A 23,883-nucleotide genomic window follows, 5' to 3' on the forward strand; every position below is an offset into this window, starting at 1 on the left:
TTTACCTTCCCGCCGGAGCGGTACCTATTTATCTACTTGCACTTTGACGTGCTTTCAAACTGCTAGGTTGTTAGGAGCAGGGACCGAGCAACGGGAGCTCACCCCGTCGCGGGGATTTGAACCGCTGACCTTTTGATCGGCAAGTCCTAGGCTCTGTGGTTTAACCCACAGCACCACCTGCGTCCCTAGGCTTTAGAGGTAACCTGTAGTAATAATAAAAATAATCAAATTGCTGAAGTCAAGTCCCTGAGCCAAACCTCTGTGCAAGTAGCTTACAACAAGGCTGAGCAACTTCCAGTTCCAAATAACAAGTCCAGGAAGGGAATCTGCTGTGCAAGTGAAGTGGTCAGTATGCCAATATAATGGCCGCTGTATCCCGAGTCTCCCAGGTCCAGGAACATCCACGCCACATCAGCAGAAAAAGGGTACTAAAAGCATTCTTTTCACAATGCTGGGATATTGCATTCCCAGCTATGACTAACCCCAGTGAGCACAGCCAATGGTTAGGAATTCATAGAATCATAGAATCATAGAGTTGGAAGAGACCACAAGGGCCATCAAGTCCAACCCCCTGCCAAGCAGGAAACACCATCAGAGCACTCCTGACATATGGCTGTCAAGCCTCTGCTTAAAGACCTCCAAAGAAGGAGACTCCACCACACTCCTTGGCAGCAAATTTGGGTCTTTTCAGTTTAGAGAAAAGACAGGCAAGAGACAACATGATAGAAGGTGATAAAATGATGCCTGGGGTGGAGAAAATGGCTAGAGAAATGTTTTCCTCCCTGCCTCATAACACTAGAACTTGGAGACAGCCAACGAAACCAAATTTTGTAAGATTCAGGATGGACAAAATGAACTACTTCTTAATTATGGGAGTTGAGAGTGCCAAAAATATCCAGTGAGCTGCAGACTCCCCATCCCTCTTATAAATGCTCAGTTTGATTAAATGAAAATTGCTGCTAGGATTAAATGGGCGAATCTTAACATAGCTGGTCAGATCTTGGTGACCGAAGCAACGTCTAATGGTCTCATTCAGAAGACGACCATGCACTGTCCACATACCACAGAGTTTGTATTGAGATCAGCCACCTGAGAAGATGGGAAGGGGGTGGGTAGAGTTTGAAACACTGGAAACTGTTTTTCACGTAGAGACACAAACAAGCTGACAAAATCAATTGTTTTAATCATTATAAGCAACACACACAAAATAGCTAGGCAAGCTCTGTGTTCAATATTCAGTTCTGCAATGTCCTATACAGACACAAATGAGATTTAGAAGGCAATACCATAGCGGTAGCAGAGCATCATGATCCTGGGAAGGAAATAGAATAGGAACTCTTTGTTTTAAAACTTGCCACTGTTCACTTCTGGTTAGCATTCACCAAAGTGCAGCTCCACAGCAAAGTCTTCACTGAAAGTCTTCCACATCCTTGGCTTGTGTAGGTTATCAATTTCATTTCTAGAAAGGTAAAGCCTGGGGAAAGTGGGGAGGGAAGCATTAATGAAGAGCATGTAAATCCATGCGCAGGGAATGGCACATGTTCAAGTATTTTCCTTCTGCGTTTGATCAACCTATGGTGGAGGAGCTCCCCACACCATTCGGAACCCTGGAGAACATGGGACGTGGAACCTATGGCTGCTTCTTGCAGAAGTTACCATTCCCAACTCATGGGAAGTGATAGCACAGCTATCCTTGCCACCAACCCCTAGCATGTTGATCCAACACAGAAACAGAACACCTGAATAAGTCACACTGGAAATACAAAACGAAATAGCTACTGGCAGAACACGGGAGCATGTACTTCATCTGTAAATGCTGTCTTCATCTCCAGTTTTAACCACAATCCATTTTTAGCACAAAAGCATGGCTGCCTCCCATTTGCTGGGGACTTCTCCTCAAGCTTCTGCTCAGTCATTCTCCTAGCGTTGATGAGCTACAGTAGTAGTTGCAGCAGCTGTGAGGCAGCCATTTCTGTTCTGTCCTCCATTTCTCACCATCAATTGCTTCCATTCCATTCCGTTATGCTATAGTTTACCTTTATAGCTCACCTCACTCTCTCCACTGTGGCCAAAACCAATGTAATGAATTATGTGATCAATGTCAATGAAAGGGACACATCCGAAACCATGCAGAAAATAACATTTGTGGACTAAGAACAGCAATAGCAAATACCACGTATATTCGCTTGCATGGTTTCTGTTCCTGACCTCAGATAAATGTGCAAGTTGTGGCCATTTCTATTGTTTCTGATGTCCCTTGTTGCACCCCCAAAAAGAGAATGTACAGCTCAGTCTGCTTTACGAGTTAATAGTGGCTTTTAATTTGTTGTCAAGCTAGTGAAATTCTGCTAGCATTCTGACTCAGTAGACTCCCTCTGTCCCTTCATATATTACATAACATAAAGATAAAGGGAACCCTGACCATTAGGTACAGTCATGACCGACTCTGGGGTTGTGGCGCTCATCTCGCTTTACTGGCCGAGGGAGCCGGCGTACAGCTTCTGGGTCATGTGGCCAGCATGACTAAGCCGCTTCTGGCAAACTAGAGCAGTGCACGGAAACGCTGTTTACCTTCCTGCCAGAGCGGTACCTATTTATCTACTTGCACTTTGACATGCTTTCGAACTGCTAGGTTGGCAGGAGCAGGGACCGAGCAATGGGAGCTCACCCCGTCGCGGGGATTCAAACTGCCAACCTTCTTCTGATCAGCAAGTCCTAGGCTCTGTGGTTTAACCCACAGCGCCACCTTCGTCCCTATTACATAACATGCTGACCTGCAATTGGGGTAGATAATGAGCAAGTGTTCGTATTCCTGCTACTTAAAAGTAGCAACATGGCTGCTTAATCTTTAATTTCTCCTACATCATGTTTATCAGCAGCAATGCTTCAGTAGTGAGCAATGAGGCCTCCATCCCTGAAAGGAAATTGATTTCTCAGTTCTTCACTCAACCAACTTCCTTTATTGGAGACTCGCCCAACAGTGCATTTCAATGTAAGAAAAACCTTCAGAGACTTGAGCTCATGCCCTCTTCCCCAACAAAGCAGAGACAGTATTTTTTAGCCTGTATCTTTCTGAAGAGCTAGGCTCAAGGCAAGTCCCCAGTAGCAAATGACAGGCTCTACTTTCTTCTGTGGGGTCATGTGAGGGGAAAGGGTTGGTTGTTTACCTTTTAAAAATATATCGCAGTCCCATGGAAGAAAGCAAAGCCTTTCTCTTGATAACAGAGACTTGTATTGGGCCCATTTCTTCACACAGATAAAAGTTTGTCACACTCTGGTTCCCAAGCCAGCATCTTAGCTTTTTGTCACAGGCCTCTGATGTCGGTCATTACAGCTTACCTGTTGTCCTCTACAAAGGCTGTGTGGAACCAAAAGAAGAAAGCGCAGTCATCGTAGCCTTTTGGTATAGCCTGTATTTTAAAAGTCAAAAAGACAGAATGTTTAATATCTACTAACCTTTGTATAGTCCTTTCCCATGTTCAAAATGTGTCACGTGCATTACCTCCGTCACAATCACAACACATCCCAGAAGGCAGTTCTTTCTAAGCGCAGAGTACAGCCTAGAGCAGGGGACAGCAACCCGTGGCTCCGGAGCCGCATGTGGCTCTTTTACACCTTTGCCGCGGCTCCGGGACAAATACTAGCGAGGGGAGGAGACGCATTGTGTGCCCCGACACTCCCCACTGTGGCGGGCGCTGTACTGGCTGTGACGTCGCATGGGGGCGGTGCATGCGTTAGTCACGCACGGTCCCGACGTCACCTTCCCGCCCACTGTCAGATCGCGGCCCCGGAGATATATTTGTTTTAAATGTCGCAATGGTTTTGCGGCTCCCAGTTGTTTTTTTCTTCGGAAACGGGTCCAAGTGGCTCTTTTTGTCTTAAAGGTTGCAGACCCCTGGCCTAGAGCATGTCACCTAAGTTTTCATTGTGAGTTCATGCTACATACAATATTCAGACCTGGGAGACAGACTTCACTCGGAGCCACTACACCAGCTGTTTAATTTAAGATTTAATGTGATTTATTATATTTGGTGCTTGTTATTGCATCTGCCAAATAACTCATCCTCTGATATCTATGACTGGGCCTTTTCTGTGTCAAGCTAGTTTCCAATACAGTGGTACCTCAGGTTACATACGCTTCAGGTTACAGGCTCCGCTAACCCAGAAATAGTACCTTGGGTTAAGAACTTTGCTTCAGGATGAGAACAGAAATCTTGCTCCAGCGGCATAGCAGCAGCAGGAGGCCCCATTAGCTAAAGTGGTGCTTCAGGTTAAGAACAGTTTCAGGTTAAGAATGGACTTCTGGAACGAATTAAGTACTTAACCCAAGGTACCACTGTATTAGTTGTTTTGTTTCCACAATAAACTGGGAATAAATCAAATCTTCCCTTCAATAACACCTCCTTTACTTTCTGAAATATCACAAGTCACATTCCATTTCTCGAGGTGTTCCTGCGTCTTTAGTTTCATCATAGTTTTCAGGATTTAGATTCCACTGGGTCAAAAGGCAGGTTATAAAAACCAACAATTCCCTATCCACTTTTATAATTCTGAATGTTAAAGCAGGATTTAAATATCTGAAATAAAGGCCAGAAGGTGTGTTTAACAAAGCAAACCTTGTGTTTGAGATGGGTCAGCAATGGCTACAGAGGACACAACTGCTGTGTGACTGAAATGCAAAAGATCCACAGTTCATTTACTTACAGATGAAGAAGATTCGAATCTGACTTTCACATCTTTGCTAACTACGGGGCAGCATTCAAAAGCAATTACTACCCAGTCGTTTTCGCCATCGAAGAACAACTGAAAGTACATGGGACATCTCATTCACAATGAAATATTCTTGTTTCAAAATGCATGAACTTTTATCTACTGAATCAACTATAGCCTCCTACTGGGGCAGCTTGGCAAGTAAGGTCCCAGCAGCCCCCTCCCCAATGACCCAACTTAATTTGCCCTCTGAAAACTAATTTGGTCTGGTAATTTTCCTTTGGCCCCATTAAAACATAAAATTCTTGGCTACTCCTCAAATCGCCTAGCAACACTCCCTCCTGTTAATCTATTACTACTTAGGAGAACACAGCTGGAAAGTAAGGTTCACAGGCATTGCTGCTGAGGGAATAATTTAGAGCACAATATACTACCAAATTCTGTTTAGCTAGAAGATGGACACCTTTTCTTCCATCCACGCTTTTCTTTTAAAATGTAAGGTATTTTAGAGGAAAAATTTCCTGCCTACTGCATTTCATCCTGTGTGTGTTATTCCTGTATGTCCCAATCTAACAAATATGCTGTATTTATGTAATATATATTAACTGGGGGTGGTGGAACCAATATGTGGTCATTCCCCCCCCCCCCGGTTTTGTTTAAAAGGCTGCCAGTCCTAACTCCAGCTCAGAAGAAGTGCTTAGCTTCCAGAAAATGTGCAAAATGTGTTAAATGATGCAGGAATGACAGAGTAGCTGGGCTGCCTGCCAATAATCTCATCCCACGAGCACCTGTGAAATCCATGCAATTTATTCAGAATGCGGCAGCTAGACTGGTAACTGGGAGTGGCCACCGAGACCATATAACACCGGTCCTGAAAGACCTACATTGGCTCCCAGTACGTTTCTGAGCACAATTCCAAGTGTTGGTGCTGACCTTTAAAGTCCTAAATGGCCTCAGCCCAGTATACCTGAAGGAGCTTCTTCACCCCCTTTATTCAGCCTGGACACTGAGGTCCAGCTCTGAGGGCTTTCTGGCAGTTCACTCCCTGCAAGAAGCCAAGTTACAGGGAACCAGGCAGAGGGCCTTCTTGGTAGTGGCGCCCGCCCTGTGGAACGCCCTACCTTCAGATGTGAAAGAAATAAGCAGCTATCTTCTTTTTAAAAGACATCTGAAGGCAGCCCTGTTCAGGGAAGTTTTTAAAGTTTGAAGTTTTATTCTGTTTTTAACGTTCTGTTGAAAGCCACCCAGAGTGGCGGGGGAAACCCAGCCTGATGGGCGGGGTAGATATAATAAATTATGATTATGATTCCACACAATTATAAGAACAGCAGGAATGCAAGGACCATTTGTGAGAAACACTGCGTTTTCTAGAATTCTAGAATGCTTCACTTTTAGAATGCTCAAAACATTTGCTCTCCTTGCATCAAAAACATACCCCCAAAGCACGTCTAGCAAATTCACATTAATTATAGGGATTAAGAGATCCATTGCACAGAAAGAATCTTAAATATACCACCAGTTGCAAAAACTCTGGACAGGTAACAATTTATTACGCCAGCCACTCATGACAGGCTTTTAAAACTAACCCGGGAGTTCCTTACCTGGCAGTTTTCTTGGGTTGCACAAACACAATGAAATACCACTTGCTTTTCCATTATTATCTTCACCCTCAAATCACTCCCATTGCCTTTCCCAACTCCTAAAAAAAAGTTGTTTTTTTTTAAAAAAGGTTAAATAGTGATAGCAGAACAATGATTAGGCTGAATTTCAAGGACTGATGCTGAATTGTCTACTGCAAACTCTTTAAAAAGTAAACTTGCATCACAACAGAGGAAAGGAGGACATTAAATGCCACTAGAAATCCTACCGCATTTTAGCAGCGCTTACCATGGATAGCGTAGAGCTTTATGCTTTTTATTTCAAGTGGTCTCGCCTTTGGGAGCTGCAGGTTGTACTTCCATTTCAAGGTTGCGTAATACTCAACGTACCTATTCTGCAAAGAAAATTTGAGCGCGCCTTGAGAAATAAGTTACAAACAAGCTGCAGCATTTTCAAAGCTAAAAGCAAATCTTCCAACTCAACCCTGAAGTAAGAGCAACCTTTTGGCTGCAAGAGAAGGTGACCTTCAAACCCCATCACTGCAAGCCTTGCCTTACCCAAACACTCCCAAATCCTGGACTCATCATATGTTATAACACAGGTGTTAAGTTGTGGGTGAACATATCAGACGACACAGCGATTCTTCAAACAGCTCTTGCTTATTCACAGGCCAGAACAGAACTGAACGGAAGGGTTCAGCCAGCCTGCTTATATAGAGCTCCAGAACAATGTAATTGTAACAACTTTCTGTAACTATCCAATCACTGAACGTCACTTTCGACCCCTTATTTGCATATGTGGACCTGAACTATCTACAGTATCCCCCTGCTGGCCCAGGGTGAGAATTTCAGTACATAACAACAGGGATCCCCAAACTAAGGCCCGTGGGCCGGATAAGGCCCGAGGGACTCGTTTATCTGGCTCACAGCGACCCCCGCTGCCCGCTCTTACCGGCACTGCACGACTGCCCACTTCTGGGTCGGAGGAGCACCAGAAATAGCTTGTGCGCATGTGCGTTATTTGTGCATGTGCAAGCGTTATTTCCGGTGCACATCTGGGTCGGAGGCCCGTGCACATGCGCACAAGCTATTTCTGGTGCTCCTCCTACCCGGAAGTGCGCCGGTAATAGCATGTGTGCACGCGTATGGGCACGCGCTCCCCAGCCCTCTGGCCCGCCATGCGATTGCCGCTGGAGACACCGGCCCAAAGTGCAGTAAGTTTGCTAACCCCTGTTATAAGCACCACAGTGTTATAGGTTGATCGCTGGACTGAAGGCACTCTAGGCGCCATCCAGAAATGCAGGGGTATGAGAAGGGTGGTGCAGGAAAAATGGTCAGTTATAGAGCTAAATCGTGACATTCTGCAAGTTGTGTTAATCCCTTGCTACGATACTGGTTCCAGTGTCTTTGACCGAGACGTCATTGTAGACTCTTACCTGTGATGGAGTTTCAACCCCCTGAAACTTGGAGCTTGTGCTTTCATCAGTTCTTCTTTTACCAAAGTACTGTAAGCTTTCCTAAAAAAAGGAAGATGATAACAGGTGTCGCCATATCTTGTAGTGTTTTGTTTTAAACCAAGGAACTATAAAGTGTTATTTTAGAGACACAATGTGATGGGTTAAGGGGCTGCTTGTGCGTAAATGGCTGAGTTCTTAACTCCTGCAATCAGTTTCTAAACTCTCCCCGTCCGCGGAGCCATGGGTGCATGGCTGCCTCAATCGCTGGCAGAATCCGTCAGTGGGCGCTTCCGGAATTTACGCCAACATAGGAGTTCCTTAACGGAAACCCTCCTTTTGGAATCTCTGCGTGACAGTTTCCTGCGCGGAGTGGGCGTCCCCAGCGGAGGTCCTGAAACCTCTCCGCTGTTCTCACTGGAAGTATCTTGGAGCCATCCCTCCGACTGAGATTCTGCGGGAACTCTCTCTCTCCCCCTGCTGGTTCCTTCCTCAGCATCCGAGGGTCTCCTAACCTCCTTGAGCCCTTCCACCACCTGACTCTCCGATGGCAGTTCCCTGACACACAGGTTTGGAGGCCAGGTTTTCCCTCTGTTCAAGTTAGAGTGGGGTGGATTTTGCCAACTTCCTCTTACATCTGCTCCCTTCCGCCTTATCCCTACACCATTCCCACAGTTCCTCCAAAAGCAGGTTTTCAAGGGAGACAAGAGGCTGCAGAGTTAAAAGGAGCTGGGAAAGTCCACGTCTGGTGAACATGAAGTTTTTATATATATATATAAATGATATTTATTGGAGTTTTACAGACAAAAGAATTTACAGAATAAGAAAATAATAAGAATAAAGAGAAAAAAGGTACAAAAATACAAAGAAAAATACAAAATACATGAAAAATAAAAACAATTAAAAACAGATCAATCTTTTCGTGTCTTATATTTCAATTACTTGTTTCCTGACCTCCTCACAACTCCCTTTTTTGTATTCCAGTTCACATATCCTTTCCCTCTTTGTTTTTATCTTAATTCTATATCTTAACATATTAAAACATCGTATCTTCATCTGATTATCAATCCATTTTTACATATTCTTTTTAGCTTTGTTGCTAAAGCCATTTCATTTCAATCCAACATCATTTTAACATTCATTAATTTTACAATGTTTCTGTAGATAGTTTTTAAATTTCTTCCAATCTTCTTCCACCAACTCTTCTCCCTGGTCTCGGATTCTGCCAGTCATTTCCGCCAGTTCCATATAGTCTATCACTTTCATCTGCCATTCTTCCAAGGTGGGTAGATCTTGTGTCTTCCAATACTTCGCGATGAGTATTCTTGCTGCTGTTGTGGCGTACATAAAGAAAGTTCTGTCCTTCTTTGACACCAATTGGCCGACCATGCCCAGGAGAAAGGCCTCTGGTTTCTTCAGGAAGGTATATTTAAATACATAGATCATCTCCCAGAAAGCCTTAATCCTTGGGCACCTGGTGAACGTGAAGTTTGCTCCTGCGTACAGATTGGCTATGTACACATTAGTGGGTTATAACACCGTATTCCTCCCCAGAACCATTGGTTTTCTCTGATGGTACTGTTCTGTTTACAGAAAGATCTTTGATACATTAGAGTCATGGGGGAGATTCTTTTGTGTCAATTGCTTGTTCCTAATGAAGCTCCTCTCCCACCATCTGCTATGCTGTTCAACAAGCAGTATTACCGGGCTGGTTTTCCCTGCCTTGTCTCTTCCTGCGGAAATCCTCTTCGTTTCAGTTGTACACACCTGGGATTCGATGTGCATTGAACAAGCCTACAGCGGGTGGCGCTGTGGGTTAAACCACAGAGCCTAGGACTTGCCAATTAGAAGGTCGGCGGTTCGAATCCCTGCAACAGGGTGAGCTCCTGTTGCTCGGTCCCTGCTCCTGCCAACCTAGCAGTTTGAAAGCACATCAAAGTGCAAGTAGATAAATAGGTACCACTCTGGCGGGAAGGTAAACGGCGTTTCTGTGCGCTGCTCTGGTTCACCAGAAGCAGTTTAGCCATGCTGGCCACATGACGTGGAAGCTGTATGCGGCTCCCTCACCCAATAAAGCGAGATGAGTGCTGCAACCCCAGAGTCGGCCACGACTGGACCTAATGGTCAGGGGTCCCTTTACCTTTACCTTTACAGCTCCCAACCTGGAGTAAAGCTGGCTTGGGGAAAATCACATCAAAATGCAATACTTCAAAAGAAACTATGGAATGCCTTTAGTGTGTACATGGATTTATAAAAAACAGGAGTGGAAATTCACTGGAACCAGAGTAAACCGTGATGTATGCACAGCCATAGTATTCAAACCATAGAAAATCTGTCTTGTCAAAAGAAGTGACACCCCATCCCCACCAGATGATTTTCAAATTCTTCTCCAGGACCATTGGTTTTCTCTCATGGTATTGTTCTGTTTACAGAAGGATCTTTGATACATTAGTCATGGGGGAGATTCTTTTGTGTCAATTGCTTGTTCCTTATGTTGCCCCTTTCCCGCCATCTTCTATGCTGTTCAACAATCCCACAACACTCGGGGGGGGGGGGATGGCAAAATCACCTCTTGCTTTTTCTCTTCTTCTAAAAAGACACTGCTGGAATTTTTCCAACAACAGCCCTGGGGTTAAGTAACACGTTTACCAGTCAAATTTCATCATTTTTCCCTGTCTGAGAGCTACATTCCTTTCTGAGCAATCTTCCAGAAGTCACATGGCAGTGGTAGGCAAGGCAGAGGCAAAAGTAGGTGGAGGAATCGATGCAAATTTTACCTTTGTAAGCAGGCTAATTTCTACGTACACTACTCTCAAAAATCCAGGCAAGCGAGAAAGGCCTGAAGGTTGTATTCAGAACCTGGGCCTAGGGCACTCCAGCTCTGGACTCGATCAAACATTTCCCTTGGAAGTGACAGAAAAAATTCCACATGGTGGTAGCAGTGTTTGCATACTGCTCACTATGTGGTTCAGCCAAATTGCATTGAGGGGTGAGCCTTCACTCTGCGCATTGGGCATTTCTGGCAATTGGGGGGTGGTGCTATAAACAAGGCGCATGCCTCCTGCAACTGAGCTGAACCATGTATATAAACTTCAGGTTGTCATGCCACTTACATGAATCGCCACCCAGGTGGAAGACATTCTTCAGCATTCTCTGCACACAGAAAAAAGCCACTCTTTGGTCTTTGAGAGAATTAAAGAACACAAGTTCAAAGGGAAGATTTAACACCCGGGAAGAATGGCAGATGAAGTTGATGGACTATATGGAACTGGCGGAAATGACTGGCAGAATCCGAGACCAGGGAGAAGAGTCGGTGGAGGAAGAGTGGAAGAAATTTAAAGACTACAGAAATATTGTAAAATTAATGAATGTTAGAAGGATGTTGAAATGAAGCTATGTGGCTTTAGCAGAAATGTTATAAAGGTTTAGGAAAAAATCGACTGTTAATTGGTGAAAGGAGGAAAAGTTAAGGTTTATTATACTAAGATAAATTACAGGACAAAAATTGGAAAAGATGGAAAGGATTTGCTGAAATAGCTAACCGAATTAGAATACAAAAAAGGGAGGTGTGAGGAGGTCAAGAAAACAAGCAAATGAAAGATAAGTTATGGAAATGTTTGAGGTGTTTTTTACTTGTTTCTATTTTTCTGCTTTTTTCTGTTTCCTTTTTCTCTTTTTTTATTGTGATGTACTGTTTTGTTTTTGGTTAATATGGCATTTTTATCTTTTTTTAACTTTTAAAACTTTAATAAATATTACTTCAAAAACAAACAAACAAAAACAAAGGGAAGATTTAACGCGTGCCATCGCCTTACGTACCTTTGCACTTTCAAACAGGCTGTTCTCAATAAGCCAGATGCAAATCATGGTTCCAGTTCTACCTGCATTTTAAAAAAAGGGGCGGGGAATTTCAGAAGAAAGCCATCAGGGCTGGATTCTAGTTGTACTCAAGAAGGGAATCACTAGCGCATTCAGATTACGCTACATAAGAGATAGCTCAGTCAGTAGAGCATGAGACTCTTGAACTCATGACCCCAAGATTGAACCCCACATTGGGCAAAAAATTCCTGCGCTGCAGAGGGCTGGACTAGATGATCCTTGCGGTCCCTTCCAACTCTATAATTCTATCATGTGAATTACGAAGAACGGTTGGGGGAGTTGGGGATGTTTAGCCTGCCAAAGAGGAGACCGAGAGGAGTTATGATAACCATCTTCAAATATCTAAAGGGCTGTCCTGTGGAATATGGAACAAGCTTGTTTTCTTCTACTCTAGAGGGTAGGGCCTGTACCAATGGATTTAAGTTACAGTGGTACCTCAGGTTAAGTACCTAATTCGTTCCGGAGGTCCGTACTTAACCTGAAACTGTTCTTAACCTGAAGCACCACTTTAGCTAATGGGGCCTCCTGTTGCTGCCGCACCGCCGGAGCACGATTTCTGTTCTCATCCTGAAGCAAAGTTCTTAACCTGAAGCGCTATTTCTGGGTTAGCGGAGTCTGTAACCTGAAGCGTATGTAACCCGAGGTACCACTGTACATGATTAACTTAATTAAGTTGCAGTTTTTATTCAAGAGTTCCAACTTTGGAAGTCTTCCAACACACCTTCCTTTAAAATAGCAGCTTTTAATTAGCAAAATATAACCAACTCTGAGTTCCTCAATCCAAAATTTTGAAGAGGGACCAAGAGCTGTGATGGACCAGGTAATTATTTGGACTGTAGCTCAGTGGAAGAACACTGTCATCTCCAAACCGGGCTGGGAACTTGCCTGAAACCCTGGAGATTCACTTCACAGTCATATACTGAACTAGTTGAACCAACAAGTCTGACCTGGCAATAAGGCAGTTTCTCACCTCATTCTGCCTCAACTACCTATTTCAGAAAAATAACGGTGATCATTTAATACTGGAACACCAGAAGCTTTTGTAAACTAACAAAACAGAAAACAAAACACCTTAAAAAAAAAAGATCAACCTCCTTCAGCTCCATGACAATGTTTCCACTAAAAAGGACTTACTTACCTTTGCCTCCTTTGCAATGTATTGCTATGACGTTGTTGTCATCTTGTAACATCCATTCCATCACGCTTTGCGTGAATTGGACCATCTCCCTTAAGGGCAGAAAGAGGAATCTCACTTAATTTTTCTTTTCTGAGATGTTCTGGGGGGGACCGGGGACCTAACACAAAATCATTTTATCAGAGCAGTAATAAGCCCTTAGCAGCTTGGGATCAGTTTACCTGAAAGGTTGGCTTGTGTACGTGCTCGACCCCCTTTTAGTCTGTGGAAGTTGCAAAATTACAAGTGCCAAACCACATTCACAAGCAGACTGATCTTTTGGCGTAGCAGTTCCAGTGCTTTGGAACTTCCTAGTAAAGGTAAAGGGACCCCTGACCATTAGGTCCAGTCGTGGCCGACTCTGGGGTTGCGACGCTCATCTCGCTTTATTGGCCGAGGGAGCCGGCGTACAGCTTCCGGGTCATGTGGCCAACACGACAAAGCCGCTTCTGGTGAACCAGAGCAGCGCACAGAAATGCCGTTTACCTTCCCGCCGGAGCGGGACCTATTTATCTACTTGCACTTTGACGTGCTTCCGAACTGCTAGGTTGGCAGGAGCCGGGACCGAGCAACGCAGCTCACCCCGTCGCGGGGATTTGAACTGCCGACCTTCTGATCGGCAAGCCCTAGGCTCAGTGGTTTAACCCACAGCACTATCCGCATCCCTTTGGAACGTCCTAGGCCCTCACTAAAACACTTTTAAGAAGTTGACTAAAAAACATTATTCCAGCAAGCCAACTCAGACAATAATTTAGTTATGCATACTTGTCTTGAATTTGTTTTCTGCGCATTATTGATAATTTTATAGTACTTTTTGGACATTGTTTAGAGATTTTTGAAAGTGATCCATACATAAATGAAATACATTAACCAAGTTAAATCTCATCTGGCTTGCAAATGTCTTGTTTCAATGCCATTTACAAAAAAATAAAACATTGGTGCCGTGCTTTTTAATTTTCTCTGAACTGGTTTTTCATGGACTAGAGCCATTTGCGTTCCTCAGCTGCCCTGATGGGTCTCTTTCTTTAAATTTTCTCTCCTTATATGCACACAGAAGCAGCTTGAAATTATACTTACTCTAGGGTGGGAACATTATGGTCATCAATAAATATTCTCTCCACCCTGTAATGGAATATCTTCGGGTCATAGCCCTGTTCACCTGCAGGGGAGGGGAAGGGTATGTAAAATATTTTTATTTATTTTACAAAATTTATTCACTCTTTGATTGTAAACAGAACCACTAAGCAATTTACCAAAAAAAAAAAAACCCCAATAAAAGACCAAGCTAAAACCAGGTATTTAAAAAAAAATCAAAATACAATTAAAATCAGCTAAGCTAAAAACAGATTAAAAACTCACGTCAGCTTCTACATGTCTGGATATTGAGCATTTAAATCAACCCCAAACAGCAGCTTTTTGTTCCAAAGTGTCAAGTGAATGCCTTGGGTGGGGTTAGAAAGACAAAACCACACCTGTCATAGTTGCCACTATGATGAATGGCATGAAGAAGTCATTTGAACAAATGAAACATTTAGTATAACCCAACTTTAAGCGATATGGAGGAGGGGTGACATTTAAGAGGTCAAAATGTGAAAAAGAGGACACAGATTGAAATTTAAGGCCGTTATGGTATACGCTCAGAAGTAAGATGCCTCCTTTGCAAGTTTTATTCTATGCATAACTAAATTAAAAACGGTTTAAATAGGAGATGCTTACTGCAAAGGTTGTAGACTTTGTAGTGGCCTTCATGTTTCGTGTCCAAAAACCTTGCAACTTCCTATAAAAGCAGGAGGAGATATTCAAAGGACGCCAGGAGCATTAGGACCCAATGATGAGGCAATGCATTTGTGAAACCCATTTCAGAATTCAGAGAAGCCAATTCAAGCAAAATTGAGATCTCCCCATGTGCAAAGAGGTCTTCAGTACCAACATATTGCTGTAGATACGGTTGGATTCCAGCAATGTGTTAGGCTTAGCCTTAGCAGGGCGATTAAATACACATTAAGAACCAATGAAAGCAGAGGAAGTCAATGTGGCGCATTCCTAATCTTGTTGGACACCCATAAGCCACTGCCAACATGGTCAATATTCAGAGATGTAGCCCAAACATCCTATGGACAGCACCATGTTGAGGAAGACTGGCCTAGGTAGACATCTAGGCAAAATTTAAGTCTACTGTCACCTCTACACCATGCATTTAAAGCATGTTCAAAGCACTCAACACTTTCCCCAAAGAATGCTGGGAACTGCAATAGTTTACCCCTCAAAGAGCCACAATTCCCAGCGCCCTTTACTACAGTTCCCAGGATTATCTGTGGGAAGCCATGTGTGTGTTTAAATGGATGGTGTGGATGCGACCAGACTTTTGAGTTGCCCTTAAAAAGGTGTAATGGAGAAGAAAATGTTTAACACCTGCAGCTTATTGGCTGATAATTCTAAGACATAGCACACCCATTTTTGAAGGCCCAAAACAGATCCTAACTCAGACCCTCTGATCATAGAGAAAAAATCAAGCACAATGCCAGCAGCCTGTCATTAGATCTGGCAAGAAAAGGAAGGAAAACAAATTGCCACCAATTAAGTAAATATTTCAGTTGTTTATCTAGATTCTAAGTCAATTATAGCAATCAAGATGTAAGTAAATTATCATGTTATCAACCCCTCAATGCAGGAACTTGAAGAAAGGGCATAATTTCTCTTTAAATTACAAGTGTGGAATAAAAAACAAAAAAACGTATCAATTAAAAAAGCAACATGCCATATTTATACAGTGAGAACTAACTGCACAGACTTTCAGAATTTATGCTACCTTTATAGGATTCCTGTACCAAGACTGCTTCCCAGAAGATGGAAAGGACATTGCTATAACACGAGCTGAGAGATAAAAACACACACATAAAGGCTGTAATAAGTCTAATGAGACCGCAACACATTTGCTGGTTTATAACTTGCAGTATTTCAGTTCAAAGTATTTGTTTTCACAGAGATTAGACTTCAGACTTCTGACAGCTCAGGCATTCATCCTCATGAACCACTAGACTTTTGCAAGTAAGACAAACTAAGAAGCTTCTTCTGTGCTATCTCAATTTCCCCCTTTAAATCCAACTTTAAAGCAGCGTAATCCCATGGACCATTTGTGTACACAGTCATGTAAGAATTTTATCCAACTCTTATAACATGAAGGGCTAAAAACAGTCCTAAAGTAAAGGTAAAGGGACCCCTGACCATTAGGTCCAGTCATGACCGACTTTGGGGTTGCGGCGCTCATCTCGCTTTATTGGCCAAGGGATCTGGCGTACAGCTTCCGGGTCATGTGGCCAGCATGGCTAAGCCACTTCTGGCGAACCAGAGCAGCGCACGGAAACACTGTTTACCTTCCCGCCAGGGCAGTACCTATTTATCTACTTGCACTTTGACGTGCTTTCAAACTGCTAGGTTGGCAGGAGCAGGGACCGAGCAACGGGAGCTCACCCCATCGCGGGGATTCGAACTGCCGACCTTCTGATCGGCAAGTCTTAGGCTCTGTGGTTTAACCCACAGCACCACCTGCGTCCCTTCAAAAACAGTCCTAGTGGGGCTGATTTGTGTGGTGGTGAAGGACAGCATAGGGGAATTAAGCCCACCTGTTTGAACATGTGGACACGTGAGTGAAAAGTCTGCATGTAGCTAACAAATCACTAAAACCTGATATAACTGAAAGTTTTGACTTGTGCTGGGGCTTGCAGCCATGCAAAATTGATGGCTGGGCTTTCAGTCAGAGAGGAGTAAGTTCTCATTCAGTTATGAGGCTGGTTAGCTTAGCTGAGCAGATCACTGTATCTCAGACCTGCTTCCCTCATAGGGTGCTTATAACACAAAAATAGAATTGCTACCCAACTGCCTTAAGCCCCTTAGACAACAGAGAGGCACACAGATGGATTTATATATATTTAAGCAGGTCCTGATGGAGAAAGACAAGTTCTGGTATGCCTTTTCAGTGCTGGCTCCTTGTACATGGAACTCCCTCCCTCTTTGCCCATGGCCCAGCAGAGCGGAATCGGAACCCACAGCCTGCACACACAAGACCTAGACATTAGGGTAAGCAGACTACCATGTGACAGCAGTGAATGCTTTGTTTCCCTTCTGTTGGACCAGCACTCTAGCCTCTGCCAGGACCATTGGTCCATGATCACCGCAGATGGTGACAGCAGTCACGAAATTAAAAGACGCCTGCTCCTTGGGAGAAAGGCGATGGCAAACCTAGACAGCATCTTAAAAACCAGAGACATCACCTTGCCAACAAAAGTCTGTATAGTTAAAGCCATGGTTTTCCCACTAGTGATGTATGGAAGTGAGAGCTGGACCATAAAGAAGGCTGATCGCCGAAGAATTGATGCTTTTGAATTATGGTGCTGGAGGAGACTCTTGAGAGTCCCATGGACTGCAAGAAAATCAAACACATCCATTCTTAAGGAAATTAGCCCTGAGTGCTCACTGGAAGGACAGATCGTGAAGCTGAGGCTCCAATACTTTGGCCACCTCATGAGAAGACTCCCTGGAAAAGACCCTGATGTTGGGAAAGATGGAGGGCACAAGGAGAAGGGGACGACAGAGGACGAGATGGTTGGACAGTGTTCTCGAAGCTACTAACATGAGTTGGACCAAACTGCGGGAGGCAGTGGAAGACAGGAGTGCCTGGCGTGCTCTGGTCCATGTGGTCACGAAGAGTTGGACACGACTAAACGACTAAACAACAACACCATTTCACATTTAAGCAAAGTCTCTGCGCCGCAAGTCTGTCTTGTCGTTTAGATCAGCAATCAAGAACTACCATATTTTTTGCTCCATCAGACGCACCTGACCATAAGACGCACCTAGTTTTTAGAGGGGGAATGCCAGAAAAAAAATGTTCTTTAAAGGGAGCGCTGAGCAGAGCCTGTATGCATCCCAGGTTCTGCTCAGCGCTCCCTTTCACGAGCCGCATGGAGCATGTGTGCGGCGCTTGCAGGCTTTTCCCTGGGGAAAAGACCCCAAGAGCTGCACACATGCTCTGTGTGGCTCTTTAAAGGGAGTGCTGAGCAGAGCTTTCCGTCTGCATTTGCTCCATAAGACGCACACACATTTCCCCTTACTTTTTAGGAGGGGGAAAAGTGCATCTTATGGAGCAAAAAATACAGTAATTTCAAGATGCAAAAGACGAGAGGTGTGACTGCAACTCATATGACCATAAGGTCAAAGCCTGTTCCATTGGCAGAGGGGCAAAAGCAGCGTTTACGTGCCTCTGAGTGCCTTGGCTGTATGTGGTTAGACTTTAACTGCCCAGGACCATCTGCCTAGGCACTTATTCACTTCCTTCAGAGAAGCGATAACCAAGCAAAGGTCACGCATTGCCATGTTTCCTCAGTTAGTAGCTGCCCCAGGAGCAAGGCTAGGAGAGGACAAGAGCAAAGGAGTTAGTGGCAGACACGCACACACACACACTTAGTTTTCTTCCACAATTCTTGGCTGCCCAGATCTCTCCAAGCTCCCATGAGAAAAGTTCATAATGATCAACTTCTTCCCTTTCACCAAGTTATTATACACACCAGTGACATACGTGAGGTCCAGATCAAAGCCATCTTTAGTGTAACGCCTTTTGTTTTCTGATACCTGCCAGCAACACACATAGAAGAAAATTAAAGAGGGAAGTTGGGAAACAAATAGGCTAGTTTAGTCTGACAGATGTCACTATTTCCAAGGCTGCCCATAACGGCTTAAAAAATAAATAAATCAGAACAGCAGCCAAAGTCTTAAATATAAGCTGAGAAATCTGAATATCTGCACTCATGCAAGTATGACTGATCTTGATTGTTCTACATTTTTAAAGCATTTCTATACTGCCTATTAATTAGAGTCCTTCAAGTCAACTTAAAATAGAAATACAACAATTAGATATTTTTATGTTGACATTGATTTGTTTATGTAAAACATATTGGGGATGTCTACTAAAATGAAATACAAACTCTTGGACAGCGGTACCTCTGGTTGCGAACGGGATCCGTTCTGGAGCCCTGTTCGCAACATGAGCAGAACGCAACCCGCGAGTGTCGTGATTCGTCACTTCTGCGCATGACGTCAGTTTGAGCGTCTGCTCATGCGCAAGCAGCGAAACCCGGAAGTAACCCTTTCCAGTACTTCCGGGTCGCTGCAGAGCGCAACCTGTAAATGCTCAACCTGGAGCAAACACAACACGAGGTATGACTGTAATATAAAAAAGTCAAACAGAAACAGGAGCAGAAAGGCAAGCAGCCAAGATAGCTACATGTGCCTCCTCCCTGGGAGAAAGACCTTGTGTCTAGCTCCCATAGTTGACAAGGCCCAGTGTTGCTTACTATCCTCCTCGTGAGCTTTTCCAGTCGTTCCTTCTCCGATGCCAGTCGAAATATTCGTATCAAAATTATAACCCTCAGGATACGAAAAATAATAACCGCTCTGGTGAAAAGGGAGAGAAAAAAATGGTCAGCATAACAATATGAAAAGCTGGCAAGAGGAGACATGTTTATGTCTCTCTACAATGCACAGCTTCAACTGTCTTTCTAGATGGAGGTGTTCATAGGCATGACAAGTCAAGTGTGTGCAGTCCTTGCAAACTGCACAGAGTTATCAGTATGCTAAGCCTCTGCGACCAGATCTTACCATAAATAAGGAGCACCTGATGTTTATAGGTAAAGGGACCCCTGACCATTAGGTCCAGTCGTGACCGAATCTAGGGTTGTAAGACCTATTGCAGTCATTAAGAGTCGTCAACAGGCTCATCACAGCTATCTGCCAATCACCCATTCCCACCACCCTTCTGAGTAATACCCCTCCCCACCTTCTCACTATATAGAAGGGTCTGGAAACTTCTGTTTCAGTGTATCTGAAGAAGTGTGCATGCACACGAAAGCTCATACCAAGAACTGACTTAGTTGGTCTTTAAGGTGCTACTGGAAGGAATTTTTTTTGTTTTGACTAGGGTTGTGGTGCTCATCTCACTTTATTAGCCGGGGGAGCCGGTGTACAGCTTCCAGGTCATGTGGCCAGCAGGACTAAGCCGCTTCTGGCGAACCAGAGCAGCGCACGGAAACGCCATTTACCTTCCCACCAGAGCGGTACCTATTTATCTACTTGCACTTTGACGTGCTTTCGAACTGCTAGGTTGGCAGGACCAGGGACTGAGCAACGGGAGTTCACCCTGTCACAGGGATTCGAACCGCCGACCTTCTGATCAGCAAGTCCTAGGCTCTGTGGTTTAACCCACAGCGCCACCCACGTCCCTACCTGATGTTTAGGTGCAGATAAATAATCCACACCATATACTGAAAGCACTTTAAGGGTGCTGAGTGCTGTTAGGAGACCATTCATTCAAAAAGCTAGAATATTGACAAGATATCAGTGGCTAGATAACCAGTTAAAAAGCACAGTACACTAAATCTAACCAAATGAGGACACAGGCAATGCAACATGATGGACAAGGGAAACAGAAAAGCAACTGAAATACAGGGACTGTTTTGTGGTTATTTTTTAAAGCTTTTATGGTTTAAAACCTCATGATATACCATTAAACAGAAAAGAACCACTCTTACACTGTAAAATGCCCTGTGATCCCCGGAGAAAGGGAGGTATTATGAATTTAATGAAACAAATAAATTGCATGATGAGGTTTTGAACACAAATAAGAGACAGAAACGAAACTGGGGAGGCCCAAAGGTTGGATGTGATCACAAGGTGCCTGTTAGGGGGCAATGTTTTTAAATTTATATTTATTTGTTAAATTTATATACCGCCCTTCACCAAAAGACCTGATTACATTAGCAACCCCACTCAACATCCAGCACTTTTAAAAGCCAAATTATCCACATGCTTGTTTGCACACCACCAAAGAAGAAAAACAGACATCTTTGAAAGGAAGGCGGGAGGGGGGAGAGAGAGAAGGAAGAAGATTCTGCACTCTCCTTGCCTTGGAATGAGGCTTATTCCGCTGAAGTCAGAGACGGCATACACAAAATCAATCAGCAGCGTTACCCCGACAATGATAGCATCCAGAATATTTAGCTTGGATTCAAAGTACTTTTCAAAGCTGAAATGAAAAAGAGATCTTGCAAAAGACAACTAGCAACAATGATTTAGCAGCAGCTGCTCACTTTGACAAGTACCTTGTAGGCCACCTAGGATTATTCAACATTTAGCATACGTAGGGGCTTAAGAAGTCAACTTTGCAAGGAGACATTGGTCCACGTATCGTGCTGCAGGGTATAAACCACGGTTAGTCCTGGAAAGCCCTGTTCAGCGGAGGCCACCTGCAGGGGTTAGCAACAGGGCACCCGTGTGCCCTCCAGAGCCTCTTATGGCAACTGAATAAGGTCTCTGCGATTATCCCCTTGAAGGCGCAATGCACACAAGACTGTTCTGTCTTCCTGTTCCCGTTTGCACTGGTTCAGCCTCTCCTACACTGAACACACTCAGCGGCCTTGCGTTTTCCTGGTTTTTTAGATGTGACAGCCATTTTATATTGTGCCATGCAGCCATTTTGTGAGTGTCATGCACAGCAAATTCCAGATGTGCCCTCTATCCCAGAATGGTTGGGCTAAAGTAAGGTCTGCTCATTCCCAGAACTGGGCCTGTACACAAGAGTTATGAGAAAATGCCAATTTTAAATATGAGACTGAACGAGCCATAACACGGGTGCGCATCACATTGGGAATAGGGCTGTTAGCTCCACTATGAGCGCTAACAGCCAGCTCAGATACTGCATTCTGACAGCGCAGGATTTCGGCCGGTGCGGGTGGTTCCTTTGCACAGTGCGCCGAGCTGAGGGGGTGAGAAATTGAGCAGGCCCATAATTTGGGGGCACAAAATATTGGCCTCGCACAGGGTGCTGTATTACGAAAGATTAACAAAGTCTGCCCTGGGATAAACAAAATGACGCTAAGAAACAAGAGAAGGAATCTGTAAGCTTTGGGGAGGGAGGTTTCCAGAAGTGCGAAAATTCTTAAAGGGAAAAAAACCTAAGGGGGTAAACCCCCACTCTCTCAAAAGAAAAAAAAACCACCCCAATACCCATGACCAATTAATTAGGAATGAGCATGCTCAGTGGCTACAGAATATTGACTGCTGGGGAAGAAAAAAAATGGGGGGGGGACTGAATCAGGTGTGTGTGTGTGTGTGTGTGTGTGTGTGTGTATAGAACATAGTACAGTGGTGCCCCGCAAGACGAACGCCTCGCAAGACGAAAAACCCGCTAGACGAAAGGGTTTTCCGTTTTGGAGGCGCTTCGTAAAACGAATTTCCCTATGGGGTTGCTTCGCAAGACGAAAAAAATCTTGCATCCCCCCGCGGGTTTTTTTCGCTTTTTTCGCCCTTTTCTTAAGCCGCTAAGCCGCTTATCAGCTATTCCGCTGATAAGCCGCTTAACAGCTGATCGCTGGAAGCCGCTTGACAGCTGTAGCGCTAATCCGCTAAGCTGTCAATGGGCTTGCTTCGCAAGACGAAAAAACCGCTATACGAAGAGCCTCACGGAACAAATTCTTTTCGTCTAGCGAGGCACCACTGTATCTTGAAATGAGGTGGTGGAATTCTGAACAGGAGCAGTCAGCACAACAGGCTTCACTCGTTCTTCCCGTTTGCTAAAGAACATTTTTTAAGCCTTTCTCCCTATTCCAGATGCAGTAAGAACACTGCTGCAAAGGGGTTTTATGGGGAACTTTCAGACCTCTCTGCTAGCCCTCTGAATGCAAGGTCAATGCACTCTACGTGGGGCTGCCTTTGAAGGTGACTCGGAAACTACAACTAATCCAGAATGCGGCAGCTAGACTGGTGACTGGGAGCGGCCGCCGAGACCATATAACACCGGTCTTGAAAGACCTACATTGGCTCCCAGTACGTTTCCGAGCACAATTCAAAGTGTTGGTGCTGACCTTTAAAGCCCTAAACGGCCTCGGTCCAGTATACCTGAAGGAGCGTCTCCACCCCCATCATTCTGCCCGGACGCTGAGGTCCAGCGCCGAGGGCCTTTTGGCGGTTCCCTCATTGCGAGAAGCAAAGCTACAGGGAACCAGGCAGAGGGCCTTCTCGGTAGTGGCGCCCGCCCTGTGAAACGCCCTTCCAGCAGATGTCAAAGCGATAAACAACTACCTGACATTCAGAAGACATCTTAAGGCAGCCCTGTTCAGGGAAGTTTTTAACGTGTGATTTTACTGTATTTTTGGTTTTTATGGAAGCCGCCCAGAGTGGCTGGGGAGGCCCAGCCAGATGGGCGGGGTATAAATAATAAATTATTATTATTATTATTATTATTATTATTATTCGATGAAAACTTATGCAGCTAAAAAAATAATGGTTTCACAGCAGCACAACTTTACAATGATTCCTGCTCTTACCCTTCAATGGACACTCGCAGGAGGACATCAAAGAGGAAGAAGAATGCTATGGCCAGAGAGATATTTCCAATCATGACATCAAGAGAGTGGTATTTGTGAGCAATCATTAGAGACAGAATCACAAGTGAGATGTCCACAAAAATAAGCACAATTCCAAAAAGCCTAAAACAAGCCAAGGGAATGGGGAAGAAAAGGAGAAAAACGGTCACTTCAAGGGAAGAATCATGCAAATGGAAATAAAAATAATGTTCCTTCGTTGTAGTGCAAATATTACTCCTGGAAAAGGGATAGACAAATATGCTTTTATGAAGACCTATTTAACACAATGGGACACAGGTGGCGCTGTGGGTTAAAGCCTCAGTGCCTAGGACTTGCCGATTGAAAGGTCGGCGGTTCGAATCCCTGCAGCGGGGTGCGCTCCCGCTGCTCGGTCCCAGCGCCTGCCAACCTAGCAGTTCGAAAGCACCTCCGGGTGCAAGTAGATAAATAGGGACCGCTTACCAGCGGGAAGGTAAACAGCGTTTCCGTGTGCGGCTCTGGCTCGCCAGAGCAGCGATGTCACGCTGGCCACGTGACCCGGAAGTGTCTCCGGACAGCGCTGGCCCCTGGCCTCTTGAGTGAGATGGGCGCACAACCCCAGAGTCTGTCAAGACTGGCCCGTACGGGCAGGGGTACCTTTACCTTTACCTTAT

At 44.5% G+C, this 23,883-nt stretch overlaps 1 protein-coding gene across 4 annotated transcripts in view; it reads right to left on the minus strand.

The window, feature by feature from the left end:
- Positions 1-23,883, minus strand: part of LOC310840464 (phosphatidylinositol 3,4,5-trisphosphate 3-phosphatase TPTE2-like) — a 245,052-nt gene that overhangs the window by 213,949 nt on the left and 7,220 nt on the right. For 3 of the 4 annotated variants that reach the window (XM_083730481.1, XM_083730483.1, XM_083730482.1), the window contains exons 5-19: positions 23,192-23,353; positions 20,773-20,892; positions 19,166-19,265; positions 18,380-18,443; positions 15,625-15,689; positions 14,532-14,592; positions 13,893-13,974; positions 12,780-12,868; positions 11,582-11,643; positions 7,745-7,825; positions 6,598-6,703; positions 6,312-6,409; positions 4,705-4,803; positions 3,340-3,410; positions 1,167-1,474 (exon numbers count right to left, since the gene is read on the minus strand). In XM_083730481.1, coding sequence (XP_083586607.1) covers positions 1,372-1,474; positions 3,340-3,410; positions 4,705-4,803; positions 6,312-6,409; positions 6,598-6,703; positions 7,745-7,825; positions 11,582-11,643; positions 12,780-12,868; positions 13,893-13,974; positions 14,532-14,592; positions 15,625-15,689; positions 18,380-18,443; positions 19,166-19,265; positions 20,773-20,892; positions 23,192-23,353 — 1,363 coding nt within the window. In that variant the 3' untranslated portion in view covers positions 1,167-1,371. Of the gene's footprint in view, positions 1-1,166; positions 1,475-3,339; positions 3,411-4,704; positions 4,804-6,311; positions 6,410-6,597; positions 6,704-7,744; positions 7,826-11,581; positions 11,644-12,779; positions 12,869-13,892; positions 13,975-14,531; positions 14,593-15,624; positions 15,690-18,379; positions 18,444-19,165; positions 19,266-20,772; positions 20,893-23,191; positions 23,354-23,883 lie in introns of those variants that run through there. The other variant, XM_083730484.1, reaches the window with a different exon arrangement.

The sequence above is a fragment of the Podarcis gaigeae genome, assembly GCF_964106915.1.
Source record: "Podarcis gaigeae genome assembly, chromosome: 3".
Taxonomy (NCBI): Eukaryota; Metazoa; Chordata; class Lepidosauria; order Squamata; family Lacertidae; genus Podarcis; species Podarcis gaigeae.